Source organism: Crocodylus siamensis, chromosome 7, assembly GCF_052110815.1.
Source record: "Crocodylus siamensis isolate JL-2025a chromosome 7, ASM5211081v1, whole genome shotgun sequence".
NCBI classification, from domain to species: domain Eukaryota; kingdom Metazoa; phylum Chordata; order Crocodylia; family Crocodylidae; genus Crocodylus; species Crocodylus siamensis.
This window is the reverse complement of record NC_143401.1, coordinates 54,727,096-54,744,851: the sequence shown is the minus strand read 5'-3', so window position 1 is coordinate 54,744,851 and position 17,756 is coordinate 54,727,096. Positions and strand designations below refer to the sequence as shown.

Genomic DNA, 17,756 nt, shown 5'->3' with positions numbered 1-17,756 from the left:
GGTTATGAAGGACTGCCTGTCTGATGTTGCCTTGCTGGCTGAATGCATTTAAGGCAGGATCACACTGACTTCAATTATGGCTTCATCAAGACACGCACATGTTTGCTCAGAGCTCTCGATTGTGTCAGACTTGGGCTTTTAGAGAAGACAAACAGGTTTAACGCTACAAGTCTTTCACTGTCCTACAAGGTTTCACACACCCGTAGCCAAAGAGGCTAAGGGCAGGTCTACGCTAGTAACTCTTGCCTTTATCCGTGTGACTTTTTACAATATTCCCAGACTTCCACAAGCCCTAGCAGAGGTATAGTTAACACTAGCAAATCAGTACTTTCAACAGCATAGTTTATTTTGTTCAAGGAGCTGCCAGTATATCCACCTCCATCAAATCCCCTTTCTGGCATGAGGGTTAAATCCCCTCACATAGCCAAGAATTTCTCTCTGAAAGGTGAGAACAGAAAACAGGCTTCTTTTTAAAGGTCTCAAAGAAATTCCTAAGAGGTTTGTTGCTAAAGGAGTCTTCCTTAATGAAGATCTTAGTTCAGGAAGAATATGGGCACATGCTTTGAGCACTTTGCTGATTCAGGGCCCAAACATTTGCAACACTAATGCAGCTGCTGTGAGGACAGACCAGGACTGGGAAGGAGAGGGATTAGAGCCAGTATAAAGAGGAGGAACCAATCTGCAGAAGTTGCAGCAAACTGTCTTAACCAACTCCTTCCCCCCCACAGCACCAACATTTCTCATCACTGTTCCTTCTCAGCAGTACTTCTCAGGCAGTTCCTTCCATGGAAAGGGCATGGCTCCAAAAGGAGCTCTGTGGTTTAGTTGAGTTGCAGGTGGGTAGTGCTATGAGCTATCTTAGTCCTCCATGGATTAGTTTAATACATCTGAAAGCTTAGCCATCCACTCCTCTAATAAAAACCACCACAAAAAGGCTTTAAGTTGTGCTTCAACTAAAATTTTTGAGGTCCCCCCCTTTTGGTTTTGTTTCTTTTTTATACAGTATATTTTATAGTTCTCTATCACAGTTAAAAAGGTACTTCTAAAAGGAGTGGTTTTTGCCTAGCTCCCCCCTGCTCACAAACATGCTTTAGTGTCCAACTTAAAGTAAAACTAGGAGGCAAGTTTGTACCGTTTAAAAACTAAATGGCTAAAGCAGCATTTATAGCACTCTTTCACTCTAGAAGTTTTACTCAACTCCTAAAGAAAAAAAGAGAATGAGATCAAGCTCCAAAACCAGAAAAAAAAAAGTCAATCCCCCTGCTCCCCCCCCCAGGCAAAAGACATTTCTATATGGCAGGGGTTCTCAAACTGTGGGTCACGACCCCCCCAGGGGGTCATGAGCAACTTAAAAGGGGTCTGCAAGCTTCTCAGGGAGTACATGTGGCACACGGTGGCAGCACGGAGTGGTGAATGGTGGTGGCAGCAGCGTGTGAGCTCCCTGTCCCTCACCACTGCCAATCCTGCACTCAGGGCCACGGTATCACAAAGTTTGAGAACCCCTGCTATAATGGTAAGCACTCTATGGTTTATTTGCTTTCAAAATCCTGAAGTGTGTAAGATACTAGGTCTTGGTGGCACTATTGTAATAAAAACAAATTCTCAGTATCAACATTTAGTATTAAAACAAAGCAGAAACAGAACAGAACAGTTTAGCCAAAATGTTTGAAGCTGAAGGCTTGAAATAAGGTATCCCGAATCCATAAATTAGGAATACCTTTGTGGCTCAAATTTTAAAGAACTGTAGAACACCAATACACCCAAGTCAAGTCAGATTGTAGATGTTCAGAAAGCTACATCTCTCTCTAAGCTTTTAAAACACCCACCATCTGACGTGTTGACCTGTATTAATACCTTCTAAAATCTACCAACAGTGACAGCCTAACTCAAAATGATTGGTTGCATAGTTTATTCTGTAGCATCAGGGCAGAATTAGGTCTGGAGGCTAGAATTAGTCATTTGAAGTTTCCCACAGAAAGCCTCCCACATGTTTTTCCATAAAATAAGCAAATCTTCTCAGCAGCTGAGCCTCCCTCCATTGCATCAGTGACAGGACAAAACAATTAAAAATGAACAACAGTGCAAAAAGACAGGGACAATGATAAAAAAAAAAGTTAGTTCAGAACAAATACAAGGAGAAGGGCAGAGACCAGGAAAAAAAAGCCACTTTTAAAAATACATTTTACACAGAGAGAAAGCAGTATGAATTCCTGTTTAGTCTGGTTATAAATACTCATCTGTAAAGGCAGAACTTGATCTATTTCTCCATGAACTACTATTGCATGTGCACAAGGGAAAGAAAAGTAGCTAATCTTTGCCCCTCATTTGTTTCCAGAACCAGCTAATCTTTCAAGCTGGTTGTTGCAATCCATTGCATGATCAGGCTCTCCTCTACCAAGCTTAAACCAGGTCACCTAACTTGATTCTTGATGTAGTCAGTGTACTCAAGAACAAAAATTGCACCAGAGTTTACTGTTCCCAGGTGCCACATTTGAATGTGTGCTCAGGACAGCAGTACAATTGAGCTGGGTCAGAGCAGCCACGGCTGGCAGGAGGTCGGGGGGGGGGGGGGTCAGTCTGCCAGCCTGGGGTAGCCAGCAGGCACCCCCCACACTGAAGCACCTGCATGACCCAGCCAGCCTTGTCAGTGTCTACATGCAAGCTGCTGCAGCGTTTACAAGTACTAACCTACGGCAGAGTTAATTTGTTTACTGTCCTAATACCACTGCACACATATAGATGCCAAGAAGTTTACTGTGAAGCTAATTGGGCAACTCCAGTGTCTTGTGTAGACAAACCCACTGCGTCTGAGCTCCACACAGCACTCTTGGAGCAGAAATAAGGTTAAAAAAAAAAAAGTCTTAAAGCTTCTGTGGACTACTGTAATTTGGAGCAACTCCAAAAAGTGAAGGAGCTGGTGCAAAGCCTGTGGAGAGGCCAAGGAGAAGCAAGATCTCTGTTTATAGTAGTGAGGATTTCCCTGGCTGAAGGAATCAACAATTGCTATATTAGGGTCAACCTTCCTGCCTCTACAGTGGCAACAACAATCTGGCCTTGTATCATATAGTTTTGCAATAAACCAAAATCATTTATTCAGAGTATGGATAAGCATAGATATATGATATTTACATTTGTTACTAGGAAAAAAATCGTGACCCCACCGCATTTCAGCAGCAAGACTCATGTTTAGAGATGAAATCCTTGTTCCACTCACATCAACAGGTTTCATGTTCCTGATAGCTTAGGTCTCAGTCCTGTGGAACATGAACTGCTTGTAATGTTCATTTGCTGCCAGTACCACGGCTAATGCCAGAAGGGGAATAGACTTGAGCTAATGGGAGAACAGTTCATTTTTTTTTTTTTACTAAAAGTTTGTTTTTTAGGTAAATATTCTACAAGAAGCTGAACAAAAGTTGACAAAAACCAAGTCAGCATAAGCCCAGTGACCAAATAGGAAGGATGGAGCAGCAGCAGACACTGGCATTGGGGCACTGCACAAGAGAAGCAGAATTCAGAAATAGGGATGCTTGGGAGTAGCAGAGACCCCCTCCATCATTCAACAGGCCTGGGCAGGTAGATACAAGAGAATCCTTTTCAGACTCTAGCATCTAAACCCACCATTGGCCACTGGGGATAAAGCCTAAATCAGAGCATTCAGGATAGCACCTAGCAGGAGTCTTCACTGCACCAGTTGGTGGGGGAGGGAAGTGCTGTTTCTCAAGAAAGCATTAGCAGTGGCTCTCTACCCTTGTACTTCATATTGGCTTCTATAAGCATGGCCCTCTGTCTGATGGCAGAAAGATCCCCCCCCAAGTTCTGCACTTAAATTTCATGCTATAACCCTATTGGTTTTTTTTTTTTTTGGGGGGGGGGGGGGGGGGGGGGAACGGGACTGCATATTGCACATAAGGAATCTGGAGGCAAGTCTCACTCCGAAATAGATGCTTCCTTTCTAGTTCTGAGGACTTATACTTCCAGCCCAGCTCCTACCAGCCCATAACCAATCCAAAAGGAAGATGTGAAGGTTCATAGAAATTCAGAGGCAAGTGTCCCAATCAGAAGCCTGCTCATCATCCCACCCCTAGTGCTGGGAAGGACATATAGTCTTCCATAACACCTTTTTCCATGGTAAGCAACAGGATTTTATTCCCCTTCTTCCAGGCTGATAGAAGGAAAAACTTTCCTCACTTTGTTTCTGCTGCCTCATCCAGGACCCCTGGATTATTTACAGCAGCTCTAGTTCTTTATCCCTTTCTTAACCTCCTGGCTACTATGAGGGGGATCTCTATTACTCTCTCCCTATCAAGCACCTATTTATTGCGCCAAGGCAGGCACTGTCGCTAGTTACAGAAGAGGAAGATAGCACAGCATCAGTTGGGTGTGCCATGCTCATTACTCATTGCATTTATCATAGTTATCTCTGTTATAACCACCCTAATCACATGAAGAGACAACTGGTGATTACGGCACTGGCACCTCTTGCACACAAGGATGAATCCATCTTTTCATTACTACCACAATGGGAGCCTGCTGCTTAACTGGGTCCTCAGGTGCTGCCTCAGTACAGTTAAAGCTACCTTCTAATTTATACTTTGGATGGCATCACTGCAGCCACGAAGCCCATTAAAAACTCACCCTTCCAAAAAAAACTTTGGTTCTGCAGAAACTCATGGCTCAGGGCCAACATTCATTAAGAAAGATTTCCACCTGAGAGTGGATTCTTCCAGCCTTCTCTCTAGACTTCTGGCTTTATACTTAACTTGTAAAAATCAGAAAAAAAAATCACTAGCAAGTGCTGAGCCATTAGTCTAGACTCCTCTGAAGAAGATTATATTACTTCCACCTGCCCTCCCATAAATGATCCTTAGAGGAACTGTTAAGCTGGAAGGCAGTTCAATCCTTCCTGCCATGTGGTAGGACCTGTTCCATCACCCCAAGCCAGAACCAATAAATGGTGCCTCCAATAGCACAGATTTCAGTCTCTTAACAGTTTGTTCTCTTGCTCAGTTTAAGTCATCTTCCCTGGGACTTGATTTTCAGAGATGCCAAGCACCCTCAGCTCCCATTTATTTCCAGTTGATGACAGCTACTCAAAAACCAGGCTGGTAGTTCCTCACCTGTTAGGATAAGGACAAAAACTTGAGAACGCGCACAAACAAGACATGCTCACCATACCTACAGTGAAGCTACACACACTCCCTCTTCAGTAATACCCCAAATGAGATGCTTCAAAAGCAGCCCCTGTTCTCCAGTGTTAGCCAACATGGAGAAGTTGGCCACGTCAGCCACAGCAGAATAAAGCCAAATGTTAAAAGTACCCAATTTAAGGCTTTTCAAACTGCAGGCAGATAGACTTTCCTAGAACAAGCCCCTCCATCCTCTTCCTCAAAATCAAGCATGCACTTAGAAGTTCTTACAAGTTTAACTGGGATGGGGGAAACCAGTATAGATATTCCCCTTCTTGCACAGAAATCTCTGATGGTATAGAGTCTACACAGACTGACAGCATCTATACTAAAGAGGTTGTACTGCTTTAACTATATTAACATTTTGTACAGTGTTTCAAAGCTGCTTCTTCATGCTGCATCATTCCTCATAGCGAGTCCACATCTACTGACTCTCTCAGAATAGCTATGCTGCTTTACACTGGCTGCATACCTGATTCTTGGAAAGAGACCCTAAGCATTCCAAGTAAAGAACTGAAGAGATTTGAGAAAAGGGACTTCTTCCATACAATGCAGAACATTGCCCTAACTAAGCACCCTCGAATGAAGGGTCTCTCTATACAAGGAAAGTAGCATTCAGTGAGGCAGGGAATGATTCTACAGCATACCACCTTCACCATGGAGGCAAGCCCCAAAGCATGCATAATGAAGCCTTTAAAAAGGATGACCCAACCCCTCCCCTCTCCCCCTCAAAAAGCCAATGCAATTTTACCAAATCAGTGGGAAATGTGTATGTTAATGACAGCAACGTAGGGCAGCAGTAACCAAACTCTGGATGATATAGAAGTTTAGCACAGCACAGACCTGGCTAAGTATTTATGCTCACAGCATTTTTGTACACCATAGGCAACTTGAGCAACACTGGCATTGCACCAACTCCTGAATTATTGCACTTTAAGAGCAGTTTCACTTAGTTCCTAATGCTGATCTTTTGTTGCTGGTATGGTATTTGACTGAATTATATGAAGCCCTGGGGAAAAGGATGCGTCTGTTCAGCTTGCAAAGCATGCTAGGCCTGTATGGTGCAACCTTGTGTAGGCGGTGGTATGGCTGAATTCCAGAATCTTCAATTAACCAGCTCACATCACACCCCAAAATGACTGACTGCATAAAGCTTCCTTCATACAACCCATCCCAAATCAGGTTCCTTTATATAAAATGCTACTTGAGGACTTGCTCACTGTTGTGTTAAAAGCATCCAAACACATAAGCCCAATAATAGGAGTAGGCAAAAGAAAGACTGCAGAAGTTTCAGATCACCCCATCCAACAACAGTAAGCCACACTCCCCCTTATAAGACCCAAGAATGAGGCATCTGAGACAGATCTCAGATATTTTGGAGTTCTCCTGAGGGACCTCTAGTACAGGGGTGTAAAATGCAGTCCGCCTGGCCATTCTATGCAGCCTGCAGGGCCCCTAAAAAACATTTAGAAAAATTAATATTAATCTGCCATGGGCTGCCTGTCACGCAGCCCTTGATGGCTTGCCAAAACCCAGTAAGCAGCCCTCTGCCCAAAATAATTGCTCGCCCCTGCTCTAGTACTTTAAATGGATGACTTGTTGCTCAGTTCTATGAAGTTCTCCCCAGTGATCCCAAGAACCATTTTTGTTATCAGGTCCTAGATGTTGGGCCTGTAATGGGCAAATTATACCAAATACCTCAGCTGATGTGGGTAAATACCATGGGTTACTGGCACAACATGGAATAGGGGTTCTCAGGATCAGATGGACCCAAGTAGGCTCCTTGGGAATTTAACAACTCCAGCCTTTTGCCTTTGTACCACACTAAGCACACAGTATGCCCCCTTCTTCTGGCTATTTAATCTAGTTGCACCTTTGCTTGAATAGCCCTGCATGGGCACACTTGTTCCAAAATACAGGTTTTTCAGTTGAAGTTCATTTGCTTCCAAACTGGGTTAAAGATAGGCAGGTATACAGATGGCACAGGAAGTTGATGATGCAAGACCAGCAGGCAGGGTCTCTGCTTGGCAGCCTTCCATCAAAGCACATGACTACATATCAGTATAAGCTTTTTCTGTTTCCAGAGGAGCTGCCCCCTTCATCCTTAGTCATGGCAACACTTCGCAATCGTCCAGCTGCCACCAACCCCAAACCAAGAAGCCCCCGGGCGCTTCTGGGGGCATTTTTATGTCCAGGAACATATCACACATCACCCACTGAGCCAGATCAGCAAGTTGAGAAGCACTCTTTCCAAGGGCTGGCTTCTCCCACCTAGCTTTGTGGGAAGTCTAGGAGAGTTCTCAGGCCCTGGCCTTGCGATTCCTATTCCTCCAGTCCCCGAATGAAGGGAAGTTCTCTCAACAACAATTGTCCTGCTGTGGTCAGAGAAGTGGGCACCTCAAATGATCCAACAGGCCAGACCAAGAAGATGGAAGTGGCAAAAGGACTCTTTCCCCATTTTGAACATTATGCTTATTCCTACATGCATTGCAACCGATTAATGGATTTGGGATTAAAGTTTTCCTTGAGGGAATTTGGCAGCAACATTGCTAATTTACCGCCTCTCCCTAGAAACAGTAATAGGAGTGGCATGTCAGGAACAGATAATCAGATGCCAGCATTTCCGAGGGTTACAGGCAACAAGGGGTGTTGGTTGGTTGGTTTTGGTCTCCTCACCCAGTGGGGCGGGGGGGGTGGGGAGGGGGGGAGGGCCTGCATGCACAGTGTGCATGTAAAAAGGATACATGTGTAAAAAGAAAAGGATGTTTGATATTCCAGCCTCCATGTGGCTGGATGTCCCCTCTTCAGCCTCACTCTGCCCACCAGAGAGGTCACCGCTTCAAGGGAGTGGGGGATGTTGCTGTCAAAAGCCAGATTAACCCTTCCCTGGCCCTGTAGCTGTCAAGTTAATGGCTTTGCATCTTCACTTGGCACAGAAGTGTGGGAGCTACAGGGCCAGGGAAGGGTTAACTTGGCTGTTGGCAGCCAGATCTTTACTGCCAGTAACAAGGGAGGAGATGGGCTCAGGCTCCAGGGGACTTCTGGCTCCTGATCCATGTCACCAGAGCCTTAAACCCCACTTGGTTTCCTGCGGTGCCAGAATGGAAAACCTATCAGGTAAAACTTGTCATCAACTGAATGTCTATTGACTTCTAAGTTACAGCATTAATTTTTAGTGCTACTTACCAGCAAACATCCAAAGCCAAAGTTTTGAGAACTTTCTCTAGCTGATGACATTCTTCATAAATCAGCAATATAGTAAACTCTACCCAAAAAGGCTACTATTTGGAGTTCAGAGACAGACAGTACACTACCCCACTGAATGCTGGCAGCATGACCACATCCAGCTTATTGGAAATATTCAGAACATTGTTGGTAGAAAAAGAACAGTTTATGGAACAATTGAAAAGCAGTTCAAAGGCAATTCTACCAACCCAGAGAAACCAACTGGAATAATACATACTAACCTCCCATAAACACCCCACCCTTGTGCTCAAGACAAAACCGGAGCATCTCTAGACTGCAAAGAAAGCTTGCTGTGAAAACCCCCATCCTCCCTGTTCTGTCCCAATTCCTTCCTACTCTGTCCAGTAAGCAAACTGCACCACTCACCAAGTACAGGGCTTGCTTCCTAGCCAGGAAGGGGAAGAAAAAAGGGAAAATGCAAACTATCACTAATAAATTTTCAGCTGTTAGAAAGGGGAAGAAAAATAAATAAAATCACAAGATGCATTTAAAACTCAAACAGGTGTCAATACTACAAATAAAAGAGTTTCTTCTCTGCTCTGTGAGAAAGGGAAAAAAACCAGACTGACTTTACCTTGGTAGGAAGCCAGGAAGAGAGCAATTGGCAGAACCCAGCCCCTCAACATGTTCTCCATGTTGTTCCCACAGTAAAAGTCCTTCAGTAGCTAGAATAGGAGCCAAGTCTTCACTACTCCTGCACCTCACACTGAGAAATCTCGGAGAGGCTCACAAAAGTAGTTCACACCCACACAAGGTAGTTACCACACCCTTCTCTATAGGTGGTTAATTATAAATCTGTAACAATAGGTAAAAACTGAGGGAGGAGCAAGACCCAAGGATGCACCCACCCCAAGAGATCCAACCTAACAGCTGTCAAAGAAACCCCATCTCTGCAGGTTGAAGTGGGCTCTATTTATGTTGTCCTCAGCAAGCAAAGGAAGATCACTGAATTCAAATTGAAGAAAGAGGACATACCATACTGCCAGATCTCTTCATCCAGCGCAAATAACCGTCTTTTCTAACACCTTATAGTTATCAGGCATCTTCAAGTCAGCTAATTAAAACGGAGTTCCAGCTACCAGTGCAAACTACCAGTCTTGAAAGCAGCTGAACTCAGTTTTCCCCCCCACTTAAGTGTCCCAAAATATTTTGTTGTTGCTGCTTCCCTTGAAAATAATTTTTTTAAAAAAGAAAAAAAGAAAGGAACCTGGGTAAGAAGTCACTATGCATCTGTGCACTTGTTTCTAATCCAGCTCTTGCTGGGGTTCAGTTTCAATGTATGCATGACCAAGAAAATAGCTGCGCTGATCATAATAGTCAAGTCTGAGGCCCTCCAACTTCTGGGAGGGACAGTAATTTTTGAACAACAAAACAATAGGTTTGGCTAATTAAGTACAGGATGCTTTATACTCCAAATGGAATATTAGATGACAGCAAGTTAAATTTGTATTACTCAAACATTTAACAAAATACTAGCATGTATACAAGGAAAGAACCAGTCTTAGGAGCTAGGTAAATCAGTTGAAACAGGGTGCAGCCTCAAACAACTTCTCCACAGATCTTTGATTAAAAAGACGAACCAAAGTGATTGCAAAACTAGATAGCCTGCTTGAACTTGCACATACACTTTCCGATAAGGATGGGATTCTCTTTGAAAGTGTGTCAGTGCTGTCATATATTCCCAAAATTTGGGTGGGACAACATTAAGCACACCCCTTCGTACTAGGAGTTCCCCCATGGAGAAACCGCCCAAATCCTAGGAAGTAGTGAAGTCTAATAGCTACCAACTATGCTAAAGGCTTACCAGAGGTTGTACAAAATGCTTAAGATCACCAATAACAAGGCCAGCAGCAGGTTTCAAAGTTATTTTCTTGCAGGGAAAAAAAAAAAAAACCACACCAGAAGTGTTGGGGTTTACAGGAAGTCTTTATTGCTAATTAAAAGAAGCTCATGTGTCTAAAAAAGAATCTGAACAATATTCTAGAGAAAGCAACTGCATGTTTTCCTCCTTCATATCTAGCAGGGGACAGGTGCTAGCATTCCACAGGAGGAGACAACTAAAGGTTCCAAGCACCAGAGTTAAAAGTGCCATGAAGGACATCTCTCGTCACCTTGCCACAAAAAATGTTATTATTACCTATGATTTACAACCAAAAGGAAGAAAATTAAAACCTTGCCACCCAAATAAAGCTAGTGTATTAGCCCCAGCCACAATAAAAAAAGATGACCTCCAATTCAAAAAGGTTTAAAAGGTCACACTATTCAGTGCAGCATCACATCTACTTTGTGCCTCTAGGAGGAAGATGCATGTTAAGGAGAGCCCATTGTTCTCTATAAACATTTGTCCCCAGTTCTGATACATCATTGTAACTACTACACAAGCCTGAAACAGGCATGAAGAGAAAAGCTGCAGATGCTTTACACTTCACTTTGAGCAATAAGAACTTTCTGAATTCTGTACACGTACAAAGAAGAGAGACAAAACAGCTTGATATCTTGGTCAACTTAAACACTGCCCAGACATTCCGTATATACAAGAGAAATTAACAGATGCAGAAAAAGTTGCAACCCAGTGTTTTTCAGTTAAAACTTCATGAATTTGCTTGTCCCTAAAAAGTGTGCTGCTAAAACTCTTTTGGTTCCTCCTGTCTTCAACACCCCCCTCCCATGCATAAAAGTAGTCACTGGCACCTCCTTCTGAAGACTGGAGTTTTCAAAGCTCTGCATCTCTGGGTCTCCAGTTTGAATTATGGGCACAGCTGTATGTCTTGACAATACCTGTAGCAAAGCAAAGCATTTCATATACCCTTCTTAAAATATGTATTCTGTTCAGTGTTATGCACTCAGCTTTTGGTAAATCAGTTGCACTGTCCAGCACTGCATGTGCTAAAGCTTAGTCAAGGCCCATACACACAGAGCTGCACCTGCCCCAATGATTTGACTCTTACAGCAGCACACTCAAGAGTTCTGTGCTTAAAAGAACATCTGCCATTAGGCTGCTTCTTCTGTGCTCTACACACAAATGTAGAAGAACATACTTATGAAATGTTATTAAAAAGGAAGCAGCAACATATATCATCGTACTCTGCTTTAAAAACTTACCCCCTAACTCATGAAATGGACTCTGTTGTTCTAATAAGCAAGCAACAGAAGGGACAGGACCCTTTGATGTGGAAAGAAACAACTTAAATATTCAGATTATACTATTCCTGCTGAAAGTTAAGCGAGTTCACTGGCTAGCAGAGACAGAGATGCACAGTCCAATATTTAACAAGGTGGCTTGCCAGAAATCTGTCATGAAATGGTCTTTTCAATGCTCTGCCTCAACTCTGAGTAAATCTGTGCATTAATGGGTACCCTATAAAGTTTTGCATAAAGTCATTAAATGGATGCATGGGAAACTAAGCAGAAAAGCTCTGGTGACAGTACTGGCAACCTGGAGGGAAATTCAGTTGAGGGGAAGGGGAGAGGCAAGCCATGGCACCTCCTCATAAGCAGTCTTGACCTCTTTTGTGGTAATGGTGCCAAGACCTCATCCAGATCATTCTCTTAGCCAAGTTGCAAAGAGTGGCATACATATATGTTCATCCACATTTGGTGGGGAGCTTCTAAGACAACCAAGGTCCTAGCTCATAGGAAGCAGGGGTGAGAGTTCTCTCATCCGGGTCACCTGTGTGGAGCCAAAGCTTTAATTCCCTCCCATCTTTGCTTTTAGATTTGCTTCAAAACATAGTTTTAGATCAATATGCAAAACCTCTGCTTTAGTTTTCCTGCATTAAACTATTCTTTCCCTCCCACTCTAACCTTCTAATCAATCTTCAATTTCCTTTAGGCAGCCAACAAACCATTGGCCACATTCAGGAAGAAACAGGGCCCATGGCCCTGTTTCACCATAGTCTTGGACATCTCAATTTTTCAGTGCAAAAGGCCATTGTGATCTACTCCATTACCTTTACTTTGCAATGTCCCTTTCTTAGAGTCCAATTCAGGGTTCACTGTAGAAAATAGAACTGTTCCACTATTTTCAGTTAACATTAGATTGTGTGCATTGTGGGATAGTGTTCTACAGACAAAGTTATGTCAAAATTAGGCACTCAAATTTTTTTTTGCAAGTTCCCTAGGTACATGAATTCCTCCTATACATCTATAGAGCTTTGAAAACTCCAGCCCAAGGGATTTGTGGACTCCACATTTACCCTACAGTTCCCCTCCAGAGATTACATAAGAAAAAAAGATTAGCTCTTTACAAATATTAGAATTTAATAGTCTTATTAGCTATTAAAAACACAGATCATTTAAAGGCAAAAGTCTTCACATGCCAACTACAAAGAAAAACATTTAAATAAAATTCAGTTGCTGTCCACATTTTTGTTTTAGTCAGAAACATGGTTATTTAGATTTCATTTCACTTGTTCACTCTGCCACCTCTCCCACCACCTAAAGGCACTCCAGCCTATACGTCAAAATCCATTTGTATTACATATTCTTTTGTGGCACAATTAATTAAAACTGGACAATCAAAAGTAGCTTCTGTTAGATCAACAATGAAGATCAGATCCTTCTATAGCAGCACATCTACAAAAATGACAAAAGGAACTTGAGGCTTAAGGAGGTAAGAGAGAAAGGACATTTCTGAGATGCAACTCTCCCACCAGCTCTACCCCACAATTTAAGAATGACAGCAGATGATTTCAGAATTTGAAAGATTTCTTCTAGTTCCACACATGGCGTTTGCAGTGCTCAACAGCCTAGAAAGAAGAAAGAAGGAACAGAAGTGAGAGAGGTTCTACTTATACAGTATTAATAGAACCTGGTGTGACCAGCTGATAGCCCTCAAGACCAACTACGATCTTGGGGCAAAGTTTGAATTCATTTACAAGGGGTTTCCACAAGGAATGACTGGTGCCAGGTTCCTTTATATTAGAGAATTAAGTCAGATTCAAGCTGCTTATCTTTCAAACCCTACTTTAGCAAGGTTTAAACACTGCACCTTGCCAAAAAGGAAACAATTTCCATGTTTTAAAAACACACAACAAAAGTGTCCAGCCTATTTTGGGAGCCAACTGGAGGCCATCTAATAAAAGGAGGAGTCCTCACCACCTGAATAACAGACAACAGATTACAAGGCTTATTATGTACCCCAACAGGGGTTTTCAACTTTTTTGGATCAGTGTACCCTTGGCCACCAGACATGAAGCAGGGGTGACAGGTGTGTGCGCTGAGCTTCCCCCACCCCACCCTAGCTGGGGTAGCAGCACTCTATCCTTACCCATGCATACCCCTTAGAGCCTTCTCAAGTACCCCCAGGGATACATGTACCCCTGCCTCAATAGACAGATCAGGGATCTGGGTACATAATGTGCTGTAATAAGAGCAGCTTGCAAAGCAAAGCAAAGTTAGAGGGGTCATTTACTGTTAACCCACTTTGTTACATGACCCTGTAATGCAGGTTTTTTAAATTAAACTTGGTTATGTAAGAACAATAAGAACATGTTTGTACAGTTGTAACATGCCATTCTCTTCCAGGTTCTACCAGTTAGTTTTGTAACACCTCAGAATCTCTTGCTACTTACATTGCACTGAGTTGCAGTCTCCATGTTTTTACACCAGTAGCCTGGGCCCCAGACACATGCATCTGCCCCCAAGAGGTGCTGTTTTGATGATCCACAGACACCCAGTTTCTGTGTAGTAAGAAAGGGGAAGAGAATGAAGGTTGCAATTGTGCCTTCCCATTTATAACAATGGATCTTGGCCCCTTTCCCCATTTCAAGTCTTTCTGTGAACAGCTATGAGTTTGATAGGCGTTGAAGAATGAAGCTAAATAGTGCTGGGAGCTTCCACACTGATATATCAATCAATCACAGTCTGAGATAAAACAGGAGTGAAGTGACTTGTGACACTGAACCTGTGACACAGTCATTGAATAAACTTCAATTTTTATAACAAGTATAAAGATCGCACTGAAAGCAGGAAACATTTCACTAAGTGCTTGTATTTAAAAGCCAGAAGACAACAGATCTGATTGCCTAACTCATACAAAGGGTAAGTCCTCTAAACTGCTCTTCCCTATACAATCAGATGAACAAGCAGCTAGAGTTCTGCAAGGCCCCCAGGCATTCAGCCGCCAGTGTCATTCATTTTATTACAATAGGTACTACAGTAAAAGCCCAGGAATGGGGGGTGATGGATAACAAAATATGCCAATTAACCGGAGCGGCCCGAACAGGCCGTTTGGGTCGCTGCTTCTCCTGCCATGTCCGAGGCATTGCTGCCCTCTTGCAGGCCCACCCAGGACAGGGAGGTGGGCCCCATGCAGCTTGTTATGCCCTGAGGCCATGGAGGCTCAACGAAACCAGAAGTGCCACAGTGGGCACTTCTGGTTTCACCTTACCTTACAAGCCAGCATGCAGGTTAGCAGAGCATGCCAGCTTGTAAGGCGCCAGTTAATGGAATTTTACTGTATAAGAGTCCAGACAGGTAGCATCTCTGCTTCCAAGAGCTTACGCTACAACTTTTAAATTTTATTAGCTACAGTACTCACAGTACACACAAAAGTGGGGTCCATTATCTCTGCCAGGAGCTGCACAACCATTGGCTCATACTGCTCCACAAACTGAACACACTGTAACAACAAGATACAAAAGTTGTTGGAATGGTTCCTCTGCCAGACATAATATTCAGATTACAGAAGGAAAATCTGCAACTGATCCCCTGCTTTATTCACACTGATATTTCTAGTTTGGGGCTGTGCAGGAAGCAAGAGGGGAAAAAAAAAGAGAACCAAGCAAATGGCAGCTCAAACTTGCAAAGCTGTATTTTCCTTTCAGTGATGCATTCACTGTATAAGGAATCCCACCCCTGCTTCCAGGTTGTATTCATTTAGATTATTGGTTCCATCTGAACTAAGCTCTCGCAGTACAGAGTGTAATGATCTAGATGGGACCAAAAATTTTACATCTCCCCAAAACCGTCCAGAGGTTTAGCATAATGCAAGCATGAAATAACAAGCAGAAGCAGAGAGGCATAGACAAAGCAAAATAACACTCAGAGAAGTCTGTTCAGTCTTTAACTGAAAGTGAGTACACCAATCAGAACTAGAAACCAAAATCCATCCTCAAAATAGGTAAAGAACAGGAACAGGCAACACCCCACTACTCACCTCTAGAAGTAAGACAACCAGTCTCAATGACTTAAATCTATGATCTCCATTAAGAAAAGCCAACAACATTGCTATATTTTGACTGTACACTGGCCACAAGTAATACACCAAGACTACTGTGCAGTGTGCGAGCTGTCACTGTTAAGCCTCCACTTAGAAAATGTTACCACTGTATCGACCCTATGAGGTAGTATCCTTAAGCAATCCAATCAAGATTTACTCAAAGTCTTGTAACTGTGGACTGCCACATATCATCTGCCAATCTAGTTACCAAGGTCCGTAGAAAAAAAAAAGAGTAATGTTTCAGTCTGCAGCCAACAGGCGATAACCCCGTATCCCTTTCACTTCAGTTTCAAGGAAGCTGAAATTCCTTCCTTCCAATTAAACAGCTATATTAGCACAACAATGGACAATTCCTTCATGCAAGTCAATGTATAGCACCACTTCCAAGGGGAAATTAACAGCAGCACTGGGTTAGCCAGCTTTTGCCTTTGTGCATTGCTCTTCACTTCCGATTTCAAGGCAGGCTGCCACATATTATGGGGTATGCATCATTTGACGAGCCAGACTTGGTTCTCACTTTAAGTATAAATTCACACTTTGTGGTGGTTTTAAAAAAAAAGCACAAGAACCATTTTACAATTCCCCAAATAAATACACGATAGAGATGGCTGTCTGATGCCAAAAATCACTAGCACAGATGCCACCTTTTTTTTTTTTTTTTTTTTTAAAAGTGTACCGTAATGCTCTGCCTCAGTATACAAACTGCCACATTCCCAGGAAGAACTTACCTGGTCTCTAACAGATTTCGGCAAGATGCGACAGACTTTTTCCAATACAGCCTCAATTTCAGCTGTTGTAGCATTTTTCTCCAACTCTTTGTCTGCATAAGCCACAATCATCTTGCAAACATCACAGAAGTTACCAACCTGTGACTCCTCTGGAGCAGGTTTCACTGATCAGAAAGAGACAATTAGATAGAAAAGCCTTTAATATAAAAAGGTTAGACACTTTGGGGAGGAAGAACCGGCACCACACTTACAGGTTGGGGAACTCCCCTCTTGCCAGCACGGAGACGGAAAAGGATCTTGGAGTCGTCATTGACTCCACGATGAACATGGGCCGGCAGTGTGGGGAGGCAGTCAAGAAGGCCAATCGTACCCTGTCATGCATCCACAGATGCATCTCGAGCAGGTCCAGGGAGGTGATCCTCCCCCTCTATGCAGCACTGGTCAGGCCGCAGCTGGAGTACTGCGTCCAGTTCTGGGCGCCACACTTCAAGAGGGACGTGGACAATATGGAAAGAGTTCAGAGGAGGGCCACTCGTATGATCAGGGGTCAGCAGGGCAGGCCTTATGAGGAGAGGCTACGGGACCTGAACCTGTTTAGCCTCCACAAGAGAAGGTTAAGGGGGGACCTTGTGGCCTGCTACAAACTGGTCAGGGGGGATCAGCAGGTATTGGGAGAGTCCCTGTTCCCCCGTGCGCTGCCAGGAGTGACCAGGAATAACGGTCACAAACTGGCGGAGGGTAAGTTTAGATTAGATATTAGGAGGCGCTACTTCACAGTCAGGGCGGCTAGGGCCTGGAACCAGCTTCCAGGGGAAGTGGTGCAGGCTCCTAGCCTGGGGATTTTTAAAAGGAAGTTAGATGAGCACCTTGCCGGGGTCATCTGACCCCGGTGCTCTTTCCTGCTAAGGCAGGGGGTCGGACTAGATGATCTACCTAGGTCCCTTCCGACTCTAGCTACTATGAAACTATGAAACTTAATTAAAAAAAGTCAATAAAAAGATACTTTGGCACTAGGTAAAGACTATAGTTATGTCTTTACAGGGGCATCTAAATCAGAGATGAACCAAAGTGCTTTGTACATAGTACTGGTTACTTGGTGCTTACCTGCCTGAGAAGGCCTATCACTTGTACAGCACTTCAACAGAATGCACACAGTTTCAGGGCTAGTTGCTTCCAACAACATATCTATGACAGCCTTGCCATAGACTTCCACAAAGTCCCTACACTGTTCTTTGATGCTCTCAGGGAACACAGAGCAAAGCTTCTCCAGTTCATGTACTATTTCTTCCTGCAATATAAAATGGGAAATGACATTCTATTACCATTCATTTGTGTTTAGGGGCCCCCCCCAAGGGAAGATAAATAGCTCCTTCT

At 43.4% G+C, this 17,756-nt stretch overlaps 2 protein-coding genes across 2 annotated transcripts in view; both read right to left on the bottom strand.

The window, feature by feature from the left end:
• The window catches only part of LOC149859821 (prosaposin-like), a 41,489-nt gene extending 32,401 nt beyond the window's left edge, over nucleotides 1-9,088 (bottom strand). Inside the window, exon 1 of the mRNA XM_090058713.1 lies at nucleotides 9,007-9,088. Coding sequence (XP_089914839.1) covers nucleotides 9,007-9,067 — 61 coding nt within the window. The 5' untranslated portion in view covers nucleotides 9,068-9,088. The remainder of the gene's footprint in view (nucleotides 1-9,006) is intronic.
• A 1,251-nt stretch (nucleotides 9,089-10,339) lies between these two features.
• PSAP (prosaposin) overlaps nucleotides 10,340-17,756 on the bottom strand; it is a 42,411-nt gene continuing 34,994 nt past the window's right edge. Inside the window, exons 10-14 of the mRNA XM_090057295.1 lie at nucleotides 17,487-17,670; nucleotides 16,383-16,546; nucleotides 14,974-15,054; nucleotides 14,006-14,113; nucleotides 10,340-13,180 (exon numbers count right to left, since the gene is read on the bottom strand). Of these exons, the coding sequence (XP_089913421.1) occupies nucleotides 13,145-13,180; nucleotides 14,006-14,113; nucleotides 14,974-15,054; nucleotides 16,383-16,546; nucleotides 17,487-17,670 (573 nt within the window). The 3' untranslated portion in view covers nucleotides 10,340-13,144. The remainder of the gene's footprint in view (nucleotides 13,181-14,005; nucleotides 14,114-14,973; nucleotides 15,055-16,382; nucleotides 16,547-17,486; nucleotides 17,671-17,756) is intronic.